General features: G+C 40.9%; 1 protein-coding gene across 1 annotated transcript; it reads right to left on the bottom strand.

The window, feature by feature from the left end:
• Positions 1 to 8,033: 8,033 nt before the first annotated feature.
• Positions 8,034 to 15,044, bottom strand: LOC306669897 (uncharacterized protein). The gene is made up of 5 exons (XM_079154078.1): positions 14,420 to 15,044; positions 12,016 to 12,097; positions 11,089 to 11,328; positions 10,668 to 10,808; positions 8,034 to 8,621 (listed from the first exon to the last, which is right to left on the bottom strand). The coding sequence occupies exons 3-5, from the start codon at positions 11,268 to 11,270 to the stop codon at positions 8,582 to 8,584; spliced, it is 363 nt and encodes a 120-aa protein (XP_079010204.1). The 5' UTR covers positions 11,271 to 11,328; positions 12,016 to 12,097; positions 14,420 to 15,044; the 3' UTR covers positions 8,034 to 8,581.
• Between the last annotated feature and the right edge of the window lie 5,089 nt (positions 15,045 to 20,133).

Here is a 20,133-nt window from a genome sequence, read left to right on the forward strand (position 1 = left end):
TGAGAAATGGGAATGATAGCAGTTCTATTTCATTGAGGTTATTTTGATGATTTATCGAGTTAAGGGAACTTAGTAGTGATCCTTGTCTCCCCAAATAATACTGTTTACTCTACATCGTAAAATATAAGGTATTGATAGAAAGCAAGAAGAGAACTACCTCGATTTGACAAAGTTCAGGCGATTCTGCCTTCCCCCCAAGCACAGGTAAAAACCACCTCCCTGATTAGGACTAGGTCAGCATAGAACACAGGATGGAAGGCAGGAGTTAGGAAGGAGACTGCACGTGTCAGAATCTGGGCGTGAATTAGGCTTAAGGCACCAGGAGTGAGGGACTCCACTAGGGGACTCCATTCCGGTGGCCAGGAGCATAAGGAACCAAAGGTACGTGTTGACACCTTCTACCCACCTTCTCCACTAACCGGTGGACTTGCCGAAAGGGCGGGGATTCAGGCCGAGGGGTGGAGTCGGAGCCGGAAAAGCGGCCAATGGAGCGCGAGCTTCCCCGTCCTTAACCAATTACGTGCACCGAGGACCGCTTCCGCCCGGTGATTGGTAGACGCGCTGCGCAGGATTCTCGCGACCTGCAGGGGGTGTGTCAAACTCTCGCGAGGGTGCACGTCTCAACCCGGGCCGCTTGGTCTTGTAGCCCCAGGTGTTTTCTGGTCTAAGGTGCCTCTAACACCTCTGCACTGGCTCCGGATCTTGAGCTGAGAGCCCTCGAGGGGAGGTAGGCGCGGCTAAGGACCGCGACGAGCCACCTCTCAAACCCTGGACCTGAGGCCAAGGTGAGGCGCGGCCCGAGCATGGTCTTTACCTGGCGCTCACCTGCCTTCTCCGCTGGGGCCATAGCGACTCTGCTGCCACTTGGCGGAAGGAACCTGTAGTGGTAGAGCAACCCGATTAGGCTGAGCCAGGTACTAAGCTCACTTCAGCTGTGAAAAGGAGCTGAAAGGGATATTTGGATGAAACGTTATGGTGAGCTTGCGGTCCTATTACTAGCACACTTTTTAGTACTTGAAGTACAGTATGTTACCATGCTAATGGGGATTCACTGCCTAAGTTATTTAATTGGTGGCCTTCTGTTTCCAACCTCTTTGTAGCTGTTGCTTTCTTTGCCAAAGTAAAGATGTTCAAGTGTGCTCCAATAACATGGTTTGAAGTGCTTTTCCAATGCAAAGTAGTCCTAATGCAGATTCCTCCAGTAAAGAAACTATGTAGTAAATTCATGCATTTGGCAAACAGCTCAAAATCATCTGTAAGTATCTTATAAGTAATACCCTAAGTATTAATGTAAGATTGTGAAGTTTCATAAGAAAATAACAGGTGCCATGAGGATGGAAAGAAATTGGAACCCTTGTGCATTGCTAGTGGAAAAGTAAAGAAGTGGAGGTGCTGTTAAAAAAAAAAAAAATGTTTGATGGTTCCCTGAAAAGTTAAAAGTAGAATTATGTAATCCAACAATTTCAATTCTTGGTACATACCCGAAGAATTGAAAGCAGAGATCCAAACAGATACTTGCACACTAATTACATAGTAACATTTACAGTAGCCAGGAGGAAATTATCCAAATGTCCATCAACAAATGAATGGATAAACAAAATATGGTATACACATACAATGGAACATTATTCGACTTTGAAAAGGAGGAAAATTCTGACATGTGACAACATGGGTGAACCTTACAACGTACTTAATAAAATAAACCAGACAAATACTATATGATTTCACTTACATGAGGTTCTTAGAGTAGTAAAATTTACAGAGACAGCAAAATAGTGGGGACTAGAGTTGGGGGAGGGAGAAATAAGGAGTTATTCCTTAATGATTAAAAATTTCTGTTCGGGATGATCAAAACTTCTAGAAATGAATCGTGGTAGTGGTTGCACAAAATTGTGTGTATACATAATACCAAAGAATCGTATCCTTAAATATGGTTAAAGGATACATTTTATGTTCTGTGTATTTCAACATGCACACCAAAAATAAAACAAAACAAAACCTTAGTAGATACAATCTAAAGTCACATCCAAACACTGGAAAACCTTGTTTTAACTAATTGTAGCATGTGTATTGTACAGTCTTAATTTCTGAAAATCTTTTCAAACTTTGAGAACTAAGTGAAATATCTATTTAAAATTTGAAAGATGCTATTTTTCAACATATGTGTGTTGTTTTCAACCCTACATACACTAAGCAGTATTTGCAGGATGAATTTGGGGAACAATATTTATGTTCCTAGGGACACAACCATACATATTATGTTATATTATACAGACCAGAGACATCAAGATCCATTTTCTTGTTATATATTTTGAAATAAATTATTTTGATATCTTTTCTTTGAGACTCCCTATCAACACCAATAGGAAAAAAAATCCTAATTTCATTCTAAATATATAGCCCAGACAAAGGAGAATTTATGTTTTTAGGATGTGTTTTTATCATCTTAGTTTCTCTTGGGGGTAGAGTATGTTGCCTACATATAATGAATGTGCTTCCTATTCATTTGATAAGTGAGAAAATGCCAATTTATCCTTTTGAAGGTGGGAAAACAGAAGACATTCAATCTGAAATAACATAGTGCTGAAGCCTTCATCAGCTCCAAAGATTAGTACTCTTTTGTTGAAGATTATTTGTGCTCTTCTGCTGAAACTTTTACTATTTTCATGTATACCTTGTGAAAATTTGTGGAGCAGCTGTTGCCAGGATAGATTATAACATTTCATCTGACCACAATAGTGCTTTGAAAGTTGCCAGCTAACTTTGTTAGTAGGTGTGAATAGAACTATCTTTTTTCACTATAAAAAATGAGCTCATAATTGAAAGCAAAAAATTCATATTAAATAGTGTAAAAGTTAAATAAATCTGCAATTGAGACACTTGAATTGTTAAATGTAGTCTGTGCTTACAAAAAGATGTCAAGAGCAGCCGGACATGGTGGCGCATGCCTGTAATCCTAGCAGCTCTGGAGGCTGAGGTAGGAGGATCATGAATTCAAAGTCAGTCTCAGCAAGACACTGTCTCTAATAAAATATAAAAAAAAAGGTCTGGGGATATGGCTCAGTGGTTAAGCACTCCTGGGTTCAATCCGTAATACCAAAAACAAACAAACAAACAAACAAACAAACAAAAAGACGTCAAGAACAAGTATTTTTGACTGGCACAAAAGGTTTAAAGAAGGTAAGGATAAGCCAGGCACAGTCCTAGGAGCTCAGGAGTCTTAAGGCAGGAAGATTACAAGTTCAAAGCCAGCCTGGGTGAGCTAGGGAGGACCTAGTCTCAAAATGAAAAATAAGAGTGCTGGCATCCTACTGTCATGAACAACTAATTAGAACAAATAAAATAATTTTTAAAAAATGATAAATATGTGAAGTGAAAAAAAAAAAAAAAAGAATGGCTGGGATATAACTTAGTGGCATAGAACCCCTGGGTTCAATCCCCATTTACACACACACACACACACACACACACACATACACACACACAAGGAGCAAGAATAATATCCATGATGACGCACAAAGTGGTCACCCAGTCACCCACAGAAACCATGAATACACAGGGTCATAAAATTTCCTGGGTCAGAAATTTGATTTGCTCAAATAGCCAACTAAATGAGAAAAATGACTGAAAAGTTAAACAAATAATTAAACTCATTCTAAAAGAAAACTTGCACATGAGTAATTTCTGGGAATATTATTTTTCATGCTGTTGTGGTTGATGATCTTGGGGAAGCTTAGCCAAAACAGCTTCACAGGAATCTGCCACTTGGGTATATGTTCAGGACACAGTCCAACTGTTGGTCTTGGAGCAGCAAGCTAGTGTCTTCAAATACTTTTCACTAGCTTTGTAGACATGTGATTTAAGCAACATGAAGCCTGTGGAACTGGTGTGACAAAGTGGAGCATGGGACTAGATGCTTATTTATTTACTGTGGCTCTAGGGATGCGAACCTAGGGCTTTGCACATGCCAGGTAAGCAAGCACTCTACCATTGCTACACCACAGCCCTCTCTGAGACAGGGTCTTCCTAAATTGTGCAGGTTTGTCTTGAACTTGAGACCCACCTGCCTTAGCCTCCTGCATAGCTGGGGTTACAGGGGTGTGCGAACATACCCCAGCTGGGCTAGATATCCTTTAGGAAGGGCCTAGCAAACTACCGCAGATATTGCTACTCTTTTTCAAGGTGAGCTCATGTGAATGACCCTAGGCTACCTGCAGACTGGGCACTTACACTATTTGGAAACATCTCAGGAGTACGAGTAGCCATGTTTAAGCAGAAATATTCAGATTTATAATGAAACTTCTTTTTGAGGTGGGAGGTAGTAGAAACAGGAATTCAATTCCATCAGCAACAACTAGACTGAACAGTAAGCAGTTTAAGTAAAAACATACTCTTCATTTGTACTCCCCACCCCTGAAAAAATCAGGACCTTATTTTAGTGAGTTTACAAAACTTTCTAATCTCTATATAATCTGAATATTTATTTTAATATATATTTTTTTAAATTCTTTCTCTAAATGGTACTGGGGATGGAAGTCATTGATGTTTTTGTTGTTGTTTCACAGGATCTCACCAAGTTGCTGAGGCTACCCTGGCATGTATAATCCTTCCTGAGCCTGGAGAGCAGCTGGGAATAAAGGCGTGCACCACTATGCCCAGCTCTAAATTTGTTTTAAGTAGATTTTTATATAAACTGTTCAGATATGAAATTTGGTATAAAAGGTAGGCAAATAAATAGAGGTCAGTGTATTGGATCCTACCTTCTTAAATTATGCAAATTTCATAGGTTGAGTTTTCATAAGGCGTTACTACAGTTCATATATAGTCTTCCACAAAAAGGGACTGCTTCAACCTTCACATTTTCTTTATTACTGAGTGTAGCTGGTCATACCCTAAGCTTCAGCTGTAAATGCACTCATTAAAGGGTAGCTTTCCTAAATAGGTGAAAAATGGTTTCAGATAGAAGGATTTCTGATAAGCGAAGAAAATAAGGCAAAAAGAATTTCAGAGGGCGGGGTTTGTATAGCTCAGCGGTAGAGTGCTTGCCTGGCACATGTGAGGCATTGAGTTCAGTCCTCAGCACCACATAAAAATAAAGGTACTGTGTCCATCTACAACTGAAAATCATTTTTTTAAAAGATAAAAAAAAAAATTCAGTACATTTGCCCCTTAATATTTAAGGAGCTCGTTCAATCATGGGCTGTTCCTTCCCATTAGAGTAAAATTTGAGTTCAACAAGTATGAACTTCTTTCAGAAATTTATATTCTTTGCCCCAATTTCCTTTTTGGTCTCTACTATCCTGGTGTTTAAGTGTGGTCTCCCATCATTAGTATTCTTGCAACCTACAGTATAAAGGAGTTAAGTCAGCCCTGTGATCAATGACCAGGTTAGTTTTATTAGTACACTACAAATTTGTTTTTAAACTTCCAAATCAGTTAGAGTTTATGAAAAAAATTTTAATGGTCTATGTCACCTTTGGGATACTGCTGACCAAACTATATGGCCCACAAAGAAAAAATTATATTGCCAATGTTTTTCCTATTATCTAGTTTCCATTACTAAAATCTTTAACTTAGTATTTTAAACTGTTTAAATTAGATTTATTAAAAGCATACATGAATGACATTCTAATAAACCAAGAATTGGTTTTTAATGTACTTCTTATTCTGCATTTTAGCCACGTTTATCTCATTAGTCTAAATTTTAAATTCTTCACTGCACATGGCTTTTCAAAAATTGGACAGTGAATAGATAAGCTCTATTTCCACCCTTTCACAAGGCACTACTACAAATAGTCTGGGAGGCACTCTGGTGTGGTTTTAATCCCAGCAATGTTTGCAATCTTAAGCTTTTGTTCTGTATTAAGTTATCTGTGGTTGCTATAACAAATTACCACAAACTTGGTGGCTTGAAACAGATTCCTTCACTCCCTTCTGAAGATCAAAACTGTGAAAGCAAGTGCATGCTGCCTCAGGAGGGTACAGTGGGGAATGGGGAATGTGTTCCTTGTATCTTCCAGCCTGATGGCTGCCTCACTCCAAGGCCAGCATCTTTATAAACCTCTGCTTTGTCTTCATGATTGCCCCCTATATGTATGATCTCCCTTATGAGGGACCCCCCCCCCACCAGCTCCTGTCATCCTGGAATATTCAGAGGTAAAATGAATAGATTGAGTTGGAACCTAATCAGTCCATCCTATTTGGAATGGGCTGACTGCGTATTATCCATAGGCAGGTATGGCATGGCTGGAGGTAGGTCACTGGGGGTATACCCTAGGAAGGTGCATTTTCCTTCCCTGCTTCCTGGCCATCACGACATTCTGCCTCACCCTGTGCCCATAGTGATGAAACTGGCTTATCATGAACTAAACTTCTGAAACCCCAAGTCCAAAGTAAACTCTTCTTCTTCTAAGCTGTAGGGTATTTTGGTCACAGTGATGAAAGCCAACACAGGCTTTGTGATTGCATTTAGGGCCCACTAGGATTATCCAGGATCATCTCCCCATCCAAAAACCTTTAATCTAATCCTGTCTACAAACCAGTTAACATTTTCAGGTTCCAGAGATTAGCATCTGGTATCTTTGGAAACTGTTAATTCAGCCTACCACACTTTCTAGGTTCTGATATTTTCTGAGAAGCAAGGTAGCTATGCTATGCAATCTCTACACTATATAATCTACCAGTTAAACTCTGCAGCAATGGAAATATACTTTATTGGTGTGTGTAGCCACATAGTTACAGGGAACTTGAAATGTAGGCAATGAGTTATATGGTCACAACCACTGTTACCTACTTTGTTTACTAATGTGCTCCTAAAACTCAGAACAGTACTTAGCTCCTAGCTAAACATTGATTTATTTGAAGACCAAAGCTATTCTAGTATTATATAAATACTAATACCAGCATTGTGACTTTCTCATTTAATGACCATACATTATAAAAATGATTACCAGTATAAAATTTACTGAGTACTTACTACTGACCAAGCAGTTATACACACTATGCATGATGACTCAATTTTCATACAAGGATTTACCAGGTTATACTGAGATCAAGAAATAACATACAAGATCACATGTAGGAATTTGAACCTAGGCTCTTAACACTGCTATTCCTATGAGCAGGTGGCTTTAAACCGCTCGCTTGAATGCCATATATAATTCAACACAGTGAATTAAGAATGTTGCTGCTCCTTGTATTTGTCACGATGGGCTCAGGAGCCAAGTTAAATTATTTGAATATGCCAGGCACTTAACTGGAACCTACACATATGGTAGGAATCTGGATAAACTTCACCTCTACTAGTCCAGGGCTATGAAGTAAGGGGCAGAGGCTAGTATAGATGTAACTATACCATATACAGTTCCAAATGCTGTAAGAGCATTATAGGCTGCTACAGAAATTCAGATCAGCAGCAATTATGTGGGAGGAGGAATGATTGGTCAGAGAAAGGTGAAAACATGACCTTCTCCCAATAAGGGCACTCCTCTACAGCTAAATTTTTCATACAAACTTTTAAACACATCCTTCCCCAGAGCCTTTGGACTTTCCCTCTAAATCTATATCCTGCTGGTACCTCCCTCATCCCTCCTCCTTCAGGTCTGCTACACAGCCCTTTACTGGCCAGCCCTATCTGAAATTATAAATGCCTTCCACTTGGTGCATGCATGTGTACTCACCACCCTTCCCAGCAATTATGTCCAGCAAACACGTTTGCTGAATAAATTCCTGAAGAACTTTTATGAGACCAGACTTTAGAGTATAATATGGAACGTAAAAATAAATCTTAGTAAAGCCCAGACGATGTTAGAAGCATTAATGACTCCAAAGTAAATATTAAATACCTTTATTTAAAGTTTCTGGAAAATGAGTTATTTGTAAACTGGCAAACAGGCTCATTAAAAAAAAAAAAAAAATCCATTGTTGGACAAGTAAACTGATTACTAGGAATGAGCTTGTTCTAGTGATAGAGTGGGCTCCATGCATCTTTGCAGATCATCACATGCGCTTCCCCATTGCCATCTAACATATATTTTAATCATCTAGGACCATCGTGTCCTTAAAACCCCCTTTTATATACCTCATCATGGTACATACATCAGAAACACCTAACAGGCTGACATATGCTCCCTTTGTGGGAAACTAGGTTTAATGTAATTAAATACTGTTAAAGAGTGTATATTTTTAACAGCTCTTTTGTGGCCCTCTCCTCCACAAACTGGCACGATCTCTTTAAATGTTTTTACTGTTATACAGGCACACCACATCTCAAGGGATCTCACTAGTTACACAGTCACAAGTTACAAATGTGAAGTTCTTTGTTCAGAGTTACTCAGGTGACAAGTCCCCACCTAACCCATTTTTTCATCTGTAAAATGGGAGAATAGTACCTACCTCAGTTGAGAAAATTAAGTGAAAGGGGTACATGAAGCACATGCCACATTGCCCTGTCACAGTCCTACTGCTCTTAACTCCTGTATCTGTGGCAGGGCACAGATACAGTTATCACATGTAAAAATATTTTACTTCCTTAGAGGCATTTTCCTAACTGTAGAGTAATCTGTGTTGCCAGTTACCAGCATTAGAGCATCCCAGCTTCAATGGCTTGACTTGTTTTTGACCTATAAAAAGAATGGAAACTTTTTAAATGACCTTTTAAACAAATGTCTTTTTTTTTTTTTTTTTCCACTTTTTTCCCAATGAATTTCTAGGACAAGCATTATGTATACTGTTCTACTCTTTTGGATTTTTTTTTCCACCTTCAAAGAAAATGTATCCAAATCACAATATCAATGGTCAGTCTTATTCAAACACAGGAACCACACCTGGAGATTAACCACTAGACACATTAATAACCACCATCAAGGCCTATTTCAGATGTAAAAGACCCTGAGACTCCTCAGTGGGAACACCTCCGGCCAATTCCTTTGTCCCAAAGGTGGAAAGGGGAAGGTGGGGGTGTTGTGTCCAGAGACCCCACAAAGACCACCAGAGACCTCGATCAATGCAAGCAACAAAGAGTCATTTATTAGCAAGCTGAGCCTGGTCCTCCTGGTCCTCCCCACACTTGGTAACCGGTGACGCTAAGAGGCCATGTTTAGCAGGGTTTTTACAATGAAAGGCAAGCAGTTTTACAGTACTCTTTTTGATTGGTTAATGTATAAAATTGCATACAAAGCATGTTATTTTAAGTTCTGGGTCACTCTGACCACCGAGAGGAGGGTGGTCGTTATTTTTAAGTTCACTTTCATATCAGCAAAGTTTGCTTTGGGGTCAGCCTGACCGCTAGGGGAAGGGTGGTCGGCCACCTGGCCTTTACAGACAAAATAAGGGACGAAAATACTTTGCGGCTTTTGAGGGGTTGAAGATGGTTTGGGGAAACCTCACACAAGTGCAGGCTTTTTCTATCTTTTCAGGGGTGAACCCAAATGGAAGTTACAGGAAGGAAGGTGGGGTAACCTGGATAGGAAGATACTTTGGTACTTTTTCAATGCCTATTTTACATACATTTTGCTCCAGGCTCTATCCAGAACCATAAACTCAAAAGCTGGCACACCAATTGGATTTTTCAGCTATCAGGCCACCTCCAGCATGGTGGCAGTTCTCTCTATGTTCTGTATGTTTAACAGTGATCCACTTTATGCTTTGAATATAACCCTTGCTGTTCTGCCACTGCAACTTACTTTTAGAATGGATATCTTTCTTTCTCTTCCTACCTACTCTCAGGGGAAACAGGATTACATTTCTTCCCCATTTTAGGTAGAGTTTTCTGTCCTTGAGCACACACCCACCATAGGAATGAAGTAATCCAGATTTTGGGGATGGTACCAGAAGATCTCAGAAATGACTATCTCCCAAATTAACAAGCGAATTATAACTCCATGCAGAGAGCTGGTGAAACATAGTCTTTCAATCACCTTTTTAAAAGCCCCCAGTTCCCACTGCTGGGCAGAATCACAGCTTCTGGGAGGGGAGTTGTTTCTCCTTTGCTAGCAATAAAATTTCTTTTCCTTTTTCTCAAAACCATGTCCTGGCTATTGGATTGGCATCCTGGACCAAGCTTTAGACAACAAATGTCTATGAATTTTATTCTTTAAAATTGGCCAAGTGAAGAATCTAGTCTCATCTCAAAACTGTGTCACCTCTACTTGACAATACTATCTAGTATCCCCAAGCATGCCTGAAGATATTAAAGTTTAGAAATATATTACTTGTTCTATTAATTGCACAAAGACATCATAAAGATATTTAAAACTGTAACGAAATTTCTTCTAGTTCATCTGTAACTCCAGACAGGATCCAAAGAAGAGTTTAGCAGTCTCTTCTCTGGGTTTTATGGAGCTTTCCTTTACCCTTCTGTGTTAGCCTCTTAAAGCACTTCATCAACCTTAAAAGGGCACAGGAAAGGGCGATTTGGGAGTTTTGTTTGTTTTGTTAGCTCTTCTCTGGGTACTGCCTCGTGGGTCTCAGTGGTTTAACGAGTCTGAATACCCAGTAGAGGCAGTTGTTGGACTGCGTGAGCACGTGAAAGAAAATTTCCTTTCTGTTAAGGGAATGCCAGTTTCCGGCCTCTGCACCAAAATCCAACGAGCCTGAGCACCCTGTTCGCCATTGGCCTCGTGCCTGTAGACTGGGTCTTTACATTTCACTCAAGCACACGGACGTACCTGCGCTTAAAACTGAGGTCGCTGCATCTTTGAGACGTCAGGGACAACGTCCCGGGGCCCAAGGTCAGCCCGGGTCGGGGTTCTTTCTGGAGCGGTAAAGGCCCTGCCCCGCGACCCGCTACAAAGTAGCGGCGGATCAGCCTGCGGAAGCAAAGCGCAAACTTGTTACGGTGTCGGGTCCTCCCGGGAACCTCCACGTGGCTGCGCGCGGCGCCTGTGTCTCGCGCGGCCCCGGGACGGACACGGCCGCCCGCCCCGCGGGCCGCCGAGAGCTGCTCTACCCCTGCATTGTGGCCGCCGGGAGCAGCGGAGCTCGGGGCGGGCAAAGCTTGAGGGGACGCGGGGCAAGCCCAGCCCCAACCCAGCCTGTGGACGGACAGAAGATTCTAGCAGCTGGAGGCCAGAGGCCACAGACACTCACCGACCAACTCCTTGGGACAGAAAGGCCGGGGCCCGCGCCAGGCGCAAAGACCAGGAGGGCGGCGGAGCAGGCAGCCAATCCCCAGGAAGGCTCTGGGCAGGGGCGGGCGGGGAGGAGGGCCGCGGGGTGGGCGGCCAATCCCCAGGAAGTCGCGGGCCGGGCGAGTCGGCGGGCCTGGCCATTGGCTGCCCAGAGCTTCAGCTGGCCGGGTCGGGGTGCTTTCTCTGGCTCTTGCAGAGGCTGTAGAAAGAGCAGACCTTGAGCTGAATAGCCTTCTTAGAGCCTCAGGCATCCCTGGGGAGGGGACCGTGCGCATCAGGTTCCCCACCAGTCCTGGGCAGTGGGGGCTCTGGTTCTCTCAGACCCACGTGTCTTCCCCGGATACTTGGCTGCGGAGGCCTCCGTTGTTACTTCAGTGCTGGGACACAGCCCTGCGCTCCCGCTCCTAGAACTACACCAGCCCAGAGTGTGTTCAGGGCTCAACTGTGTCTGGTTCAACAAGCTCACCCCTGACCTCTCCTAAACCCGGAGAGGCTTCGTGCTCCCTGCTCGTTCATTTACAATGCTCACCAAGTAGACTCATCAGCAGGGGGGTGAGGTGAGTAATACAAGCATTCTCAAGGTGGCAGACTCAAATTTGGCAAATAAAATTAGAGTATATGCTAAAATGAGAGCTACTGTCTACCATCTATTAAGAAATTTAATCTCCAAAATATCTTTTATCATCCCCAAATTGTATGGGCAGTAATGGATATATCAAGCAACTTACCCAAGTTCAGAGAGCAGCTAGCAATTGGTGTTTGTGGGATTTGAACCCAAGCAGTCTGAACACAGAGCTCTTCAAACACTATATTACACACACACACACACACACACACACACACACACACACACACGGGAGTTGGGGTAGGAAGGGAAACCAAAAACTGGCCGCCTTTTGATTGATCAAGATAGGCAGCTCTGGTGGGGTTGACTGTCTAATGGCAGAAAGAACAGCTTGCCCAGAGCTCTAAGGTAGAACAGAAAAATGCTTGATCTGTTTAAAAATTCCAAAATATTTAACTTAAGGAGAAGTGTGGACTGAGATAAGAGTGGCTAAAGCAATCCTTAGCAGGAAGAATGAAACAGGGGGTATCGCAATACCAGAACTTCAACTATACTACAAAGCAATAGTAACAAAACCCGCATGGTATTGGCACCAAAATAGACAGGTAGATCAATGGTACAGAATAGAGGACACGGACACAAACCCAAATAAATACAATTTTCTCATACTAGACAAAGGTACCAAAAATATGCAATGGAGAAAAGATAGGCTCTTCAACAAATGGTGCTGGGAAAACTGGAAATCCATATGCAACAGAATGAAACTAAACCCCTATCTCTCACCCTGCACAAAACTCAACTCACAATGGATCAAGGACCTGAGAATCAGACCAGAGACCCTGCATCTTAGAGAAGAAAAAGTAGGTCCAAATCTTCAACTTGTTGGCTTAGGATCAGACTTCCTTAACAGGACTCCCATAGCACAGGAAATAAAAGCAAGAATCAATAACTTGGACAGATTCAAAGTAAAAAGCTTTCTCTCAGCAAAGGAAACTATCAGTAATGTGAAGAGAGAGCCTACAGAGTGGGAGAATATCTTTGCCACTCAGACTTCAGATAGAGCGCTAATTTCCAGAATATATAAAGAACTCAAAATACTCTACACCAAGAATACAAATAATCCAATCAACAAGTGGGCTAAGGAAATGAACAGACACTTCACAGAAGAAGATGTACAAGCAATCAACAAACATATGAAAAAATGTTCACCATCTTTGGTAATAAGAGAAATGCAATCAAAACTACCCTAAGATTCCATCTCACCCCAATTAGAATGGCGATTATCAAGAATACAAGCAACAATAGATGTTGGAGAGGATGTGGGGAAAAAGGTACACTCATACATTGCTGGTGGGGCTGCAAATTAGTGCAGCCACTCTGGAAAGCAGTGTGGAGATTCCTTAGAAAACTTGGAATGGACCCACCATTTGACCAGCTATCCCACTCCTTGGCCTATCCCAAAGGACTTAAAATCAGCATACTATAGAGATACAACTAAATCAATGTTCATAGCTGCTCAGTTCACAATAGCCAGACTGTGGAACCAACCTAGATGTCCTTCAATTGATGAATGGATAAAGAAACTGTGATATATATACACACACACACACATACACACACACACAGTGGAATATTACTCAGCCATAAAGAATAAAATAATCATGGCATTTGAAGGCAAATGGATGAAATTGGAGAATATCATGCTAAGTGAGATAAGCCAATCTCAAAAAACCAAAGGATGAATGATCTCGCTGATAAGTGGATGATGACACATAATGGGGGGTGGGAGGGGGGCAAGAATGGAGGAAGGAAGGACTGTATAGAGGGAAAAGAGGGGTGGGAGAGGTGGGGGAAGGAAAAATTAACAGAATGAATCAAACAACATCACCCTATGTAAATGTATGATTATGCAAATGATATGCCGTTTTCCATGTACAAACAGAAACAACATGTATCCCATTTGTTTACAATAAAAATAAATTAAAAAAAAAAAAAAAAAAAAAAAAGAGTAGCTTGGGGCCAGACCTGCAAGAGGCCCTGGTAGTTTGTTAATTGTACCGAGAATGATGGCGCAAAATCCATGTAAGTGGCTTTTGAGTCAAGTTCAGGATAATCTGTATTTGGTATTAAAAGTGCTCATAGTACAGTTTAAAGGGAACCGATCAATTCAGTGTATGATTGGGCCTGATTATTCAAGAGAATTTAGTCTGTCCAAATTTAACCTGTCAGAAGTGAAACAAAGACCTAGAGGACTAGGATTCCAGACAGGGAAGCACGGGTAGAAAGGCACTGGCAGTCCTGCTGGGGATGCACCGACTTCATAGTCCCCCAAAGTCTTAGCTCAAAAACTAGGTACATTTCCCCTTGATGACTGTTATTCCCTACCCCTGAGCTCTGGGCTCCATCCCTGTCAACCCCCTCAGACTCCCCCGTGTTACTCATATTTGTCTCCTCTCTCACTTCTCTCTGGCTTCTAGCTCATCTGCGTGTATACATTCTGTCTTTGAAGCTGAATACCCCTTAGCACCATCACATGTCCCCAGTTGCCAGGTACCATACATGCTCTTCCTCTTCCTAACCAACCTTCAGAAAATACAGTGTCTACATGTTTCCATTACCTCAGCCCTGCTCACTCCTCAACCTTGCATAGTTCAACTTTCTTCCTGTCTCCCTGAAACTGTTAAGTTTACCTCCTAGTGACCAAATCCAATGGTCCTTTACTTACCCAGCTTTTCCCATATATGACCCAATAGTCCACTTCCTCTTTGACTTCTCTTGCCTCTGAGTTGTGGAGTCCATGTTCCCTGGTGTTCCTCTAACATCTATCTGTAGCCATCCTTTGTATTTTCTGTTCTTCCTCAGTTTCCTTCTTTTCACTCTGTATATTCTGACTGATCAACTTCCCAGGTGTGACAGTAATAAAAGTCATGTATTGAGTGCCAGACATTTTAGACACGTTATCTCTAATTCTTAAAGCAATTATGCAAGAGAGATAAGAATGGTAGCAATAAGGAATGAGCACTTAGGAGTTATTCATGGAATTTAGCTCTTTACATAAAAATACCATTATCATCATTTTAAGAGGACTTGAGTGATTTTCCCATGCCATACAATGGCAGTTCTGGAATTCCAATCCTGGGTCTCAGTCTACCTGCCTCCCGCCACCCCACACCAGCGTCCCATATACTCAGAAGCCCTTCAGGCATTGTCATCTGGATGTCTCAGAGACTCCACAAAGTAAGCTTGCCTCAAATGGAGTTCACTGCCTTCATTCAACCCTACATGTCCCTTTTGTGTCCTCTGTCTTCATAAATAACTTTGTTCCTTGAGACAAAAGGATCATTTGCTCCTGAAGGTTGAAGCCAGTCTGGGTGACAGAATGAGATGCTGTTTATAAATAAATAAATAAATAAATAAATAAATAAATAAATAAATAAATAAATAAATAAATCTGACAACAAAAATTCTTAGTCCCACACTCAGGCTCTTCCTCATCTCTTGGCCTCCTTTTTACTCATCCTCTTACAGTCAGTCAATTCTTTCTATTGCCCATTCATGGATCTTCCTCTTCTCTCCAAGCCCTGCCTGTTTTTTAGTTCTAACTCCATGATCTTTGTTCTGGCCACTGGAGTTAGTCTTCCCTCTCCTGGTAATTCTTCCACATTGTCATCATCTCCATTAGCAATTCTGACTGGTTCTTCACTGTCATCAGGAACAGGACCAACTCCCATGTCTTTCTGTCATCTCCCCCTTCCCACACACCTCTTTATGATGCAGCCACGCTGAGCTAATCGCAGCTTCCTGACTGCTCACCAGCGCTGTCCAGAACAACTGTCTGCGATGATGGGAATGTTCTGTCTGTGCTGTCCAATATGGTAGCCACAAGTGACAGTTGAGTACTTGAAATGTAACTAGCACAAGATAAGAACTGAATTTTTAATTTCATTTACACTTAACTAAATTTAAATAGTAGTATGTGACTGGTTGGTACTATATTGAACAGCACAGTAATTTACAATTTATATCCTTGCTTCACAAAGTGTAGTCCATCAGCATGGGTTTCACCTGGAGGCTTGCTGGAAATGCTGAATCATTGGCCTCATTCCCAGATCTGCAAATTCAGAATTTGCATTTCAACAAAATCCCTGGGTGGTCTGTAAACTCAAAAAAGTTTCAAGAAGCCCTGCTCTGAAGTTCTCATGCTTCCTTGCCTTCGCCAGTGCTGTTCTCTTTGAGCTGCCCTTCATCTCTCCTTTCCTCCTTAACTCCAGCATCTAATCATGTTTGTTTTTTTTGGTGTTGTTTTGTTTTGTTTTGTTTTTGGTATCAGGGATTGAATTCAGGGCACTTAACCACTGAGTCATCCCCAGCCCTTTTTTGTATTTTACCTAGAGACAGAATCTCATTGAGTTTCTTAGGTCCTTGCTGAGTTGCTGAGGCTGGCTTTGAACTCATGATCTTCCTGCCTCAGCCTCCCCAGCCGCTGGGATTACAGGTGTGCACCACCGTGCGTAGCAGCCCCAGGCCATGTTCTTTCTGTAGTTATCTAGAGGACAAGGAATGAAGCATGTTCAGGAAGGAGTGAGGCTGAGAAAACATCTATTATAAAACCACATGTATCTTGTAATTGTAATACATATATGTATTGATGTGTATCCATACATATGTACACTCACACACACTATGTAAATGTAATATACTAAATGCTGTGTAATATAAAAATATGTAATATACATACGTGTGTGTGTGTGTGTGAATAGGTGGTTGCTACAATGTCACTGGTAGTTTTTTTAAGGTGGTTTGATTTCATGTCTACTTTTCTTTATATCTTTGACACTGCACATATATTATTTATATAGCCACTTACATTACAGAAAACAAAATAAAGGCTATTTTAGCCTTTTGTAAGTACAGATGGTCCCCAACTTACAATGGTTAGACTTTGGATTTTCAATTTATGATGGTGAAGTAACATGCACACAGTACAAACCATTGCTTGGAGGACCCATGCATCCATTCAGTTTTTTCCTTTCAGCACAGTATTCAGTATATTTCATGAGCTCTTCAATACTTTAATATAAAATCAGCTTTGCATTAGATGATTTTGACTAATTGTAAGTTCATGCGAGTGTTCTGAGCATATTTACGACAGGCTAGGCTAAGGTAGAATGTTAGGCATACTAAATGCATTTTCGGCTTGAAGTATTTTCAGCTTAAGATGGGCTGATTGGGGACAGAACCCCATCGTAAGTCCGGGAGCATTTGTCATTGCAAGAATATGATATGAGGATAAAATACAGTATTTTTCAAGAAAGTAGAGCCCGTACCTCCCACAGTCAGAGATACAACCTTGTTCGTAACACTCATCTCATCAAGAGCCAGTGGCAGCTGTAGCATTGGCAATCACTGACCCTTTAAGAGCAGAAGGAAGCAGGATGATCAGCCTTGTGATGTTTTCACTGTTCTATAGTGTGTCCTCCCCATCACCCCCCACACAGGATCCTAACAGAATGACAATAACCTCCTCTTCATCCCCTGCCTGAGTTCCTAGCTATGGAACTGAAAGGGGACTGAAAGGGGGCATTAGGTGTACTGAGAAGGTTACCTGGAATCATTAGAGACACCAGCAGAGTTATCTGGATATGTTAGTGACTTGAGTGCATCTTATTTGGCCCTAAGTATCATGAAGTTGTTCCATTAATTACTCTACCGAGACCAATGTTTTTGTATATTGGATATTATAATTCTTCTTTTTCTAAGTTTTGGCAATTTTTTCTTCACTGGAAAAAAAAAAAAAAATACAATCACCTAGAGAGGTAACTTTAAATTCATGTCAAAATGTGTTTTGCTGATTTGTGGGATGGAAATTCCCCAGACCTTAGTAGGCTCAGTTGTGGAAACAGTAGGTTCTGATCATAGAATCAGGTCACAAAAAGCCACCAGCCAGTATGAACACAGAAGGCAACATAGCCAGGGGCCAAAACATGGTTTGTATCCTGCATAGCAACTAATCTACAAAATTGATAGGGTATTGTAAAATTTCATTGAGTAGCAAGGTAAAGGAAGCATTTTTTGTTCATTGTGCAAGCATTAATTCAATTCTAAAGGCAGACCAGAAGAAAATTGACATTCTTTATTTTAGAACAAAGGTGGCTCATCAGTGTTATAAGTGGGCCTTTTGTACAGGCAGAACCACATTTACAAGTTTGTGTCCATTTATCAATCTAATACTATTAGCTCACCATGCATTGGTCGCTCCAGAGATACAATGCGATTTGGATGACGGAGTGCACCCAGACCTGATAAGGCCAATTTGGTTGGTTCTTCTTAAGAACAACAATGCAAAACATCATACTTTTTTGTCTTTTACCAACATACACAATGATGTAGACATATTGGGGGATCCCCTTTCAGTCCCTCAGTAGGGCCCATGCAAATAAAGAAAGTGAAATTCAAATTTCACATCTGCTTAGATGCTTTAGAGGGAGAAAGTACTGGTTAGCCTGGACAACTTAATGAGACTCCATCTCAAAAATAAAAATAAAATAAAAAGGTGAGAAAGTTGAAGTGCAGGGAAAATAAGATGGAGCCCAGGGTCAGTACACACAATAAAACCCATGAGGTACGCTTGCTGGAAGAAGGCCACACATTTTCTCTGACCTGCCTGGCAGTCAATGCAAAATCAGAAACAAATCAGACACTCAAGAGAAACATATTCCTGAAAGACATTTCCTCCACGGATCTCATAAAGAGGGCATTGTAAAAATCAACCGCTTCAATATAAATAATCTAAAAAGGAATATTTTTGATCTCTCAAACTTCCACGTATCCAAGATTTTTGGTGCCTCATCAAGGTGATAGCTAGCAACATGCTTAAACTCAAATGAAACAAAATTTCTTTCCAAGTCCTAATTATCATGTGGCAAAAGGGTTCTCTGTCAGGTCAGGTAACATTTGGAAAGAGAATTAGATTCTGATTATGAAGCAGATAGGCCACACTCTACTGTGATCCTGAAATGAGTGACTGAAAACAAATGAGAAGATATTAGTATAAGGAAGATATTAGTATAGGGCCAGGGGTATAGTATAGGACCAGGGGTATAGCTCAGTGGTAAAGCCTAGCATGCATGAGGCCCAGAGCTCAATACAAAGCATTAAAAGAAAAAAAAAAAAGTGTAATTCAGATTAACTCCCTGGCCAAACATTCAGCATTGAATTATAGATGTATATAGACATACATGCAATATATTTTTAAGGCAGATTAATCAACCAAGAGTTAAGAGTAGGTTCTAGAAACAACATATCACCATAGAAAGCCCTCCATGGATAGAAGATTAAATCCAACACATCAAAATACAAACTTATTTTGATGATGAGAAAACAACTGGTTGCTCAGAGTATTAACTAACTATTTGGTTAACATAATTTCATGCTCATAGAATTTCAAGTGGCTTTCGAGGAGGGAATTCGAATAATCTTTCTCTTTTTAAAAGAAAACCAAGAGGGCTGGGGAGATAACTCAGCTGGTAGAGGGCTTGCCTTGCAAGCCCAAGGCTCTGCGTTCGATCCCCAGTACTGCAAAAGAAAAAAAAAAAAAGACCAAGTTCAGTGCCTTTCCAGTTTTGTCCATTAATTTTCCCCAGTTAATGGAGGAATTCAAAATTCTCTACTTGAGCTTTTTCCTACTGAAAACTCAAAACTAAAGATCTGCTTCTAATATTTGCCCTTCAACCTCATTGTTAGGCTACTGATGTTCAATGGTACAATTGAAATTCTTTGAATCAAAACAAATTAAGGTGGTCAGAAAACCCTGAGTTCCTTTATTCCTAACTTTTTATTGTGAAAATTTCTAAGCCTATACAAAAATAGAGTTCGACAAGTCCCTGCGTATTTATCTTCCAGCCAATAGTCATCAACCATGATTTATTTTTTATATTTGTTCATCTAACACTCTTTTTCATCAAAGTATTTTAAAACAAATCTCAAATGTCACGTCACTTCACCCTTAAATATTTTGATATCCATCTCAAAAGAAAAGACACAATTATACCTGGCAACAATGCCAGCATAATTACTAAGAAAATAAACAATAATTCCAAGTTTACATTCAGATTCTTCCATTGTCTTAAAATGTCATTTTTCAGTTTGTTTCAATTGGGATTCAAATAAGGACTACTCATAGACTTAACTATGTTGCTTAAGTTTCTTTTAAGCCTCTTTTAGTCCAGTAAAATGACCTTCTTTTCTTTTTTGGTACCAGGATTTGAAGCCAAGGGTACTTAACCACTGAGCCACATCCTCAGCCCTATTTTGTATTTTTCTTAGAGACAGGGTCTCACTGAGTTGCTTAGCGCCCCCCCATTGCTGAGGCTCACTTTGATCTCGGGATTCTCCTTCCTCAGCCTCCCAAGCCACTGGGATTACAAGTGTGCGCCACCG

The sequence above is a fragment of the Sciurus vulgaris genome (assembly GCF_902686455.1).
Source record: "Sciurus vulgaris genome assembly, chromosome: 9".
Taxonomy (NCBI): Eukaryota; Metazoa; Chordata; class Mammalia; order Rodentia; family Sciuridae; genus Sciurus; species Sciurus vulgaris.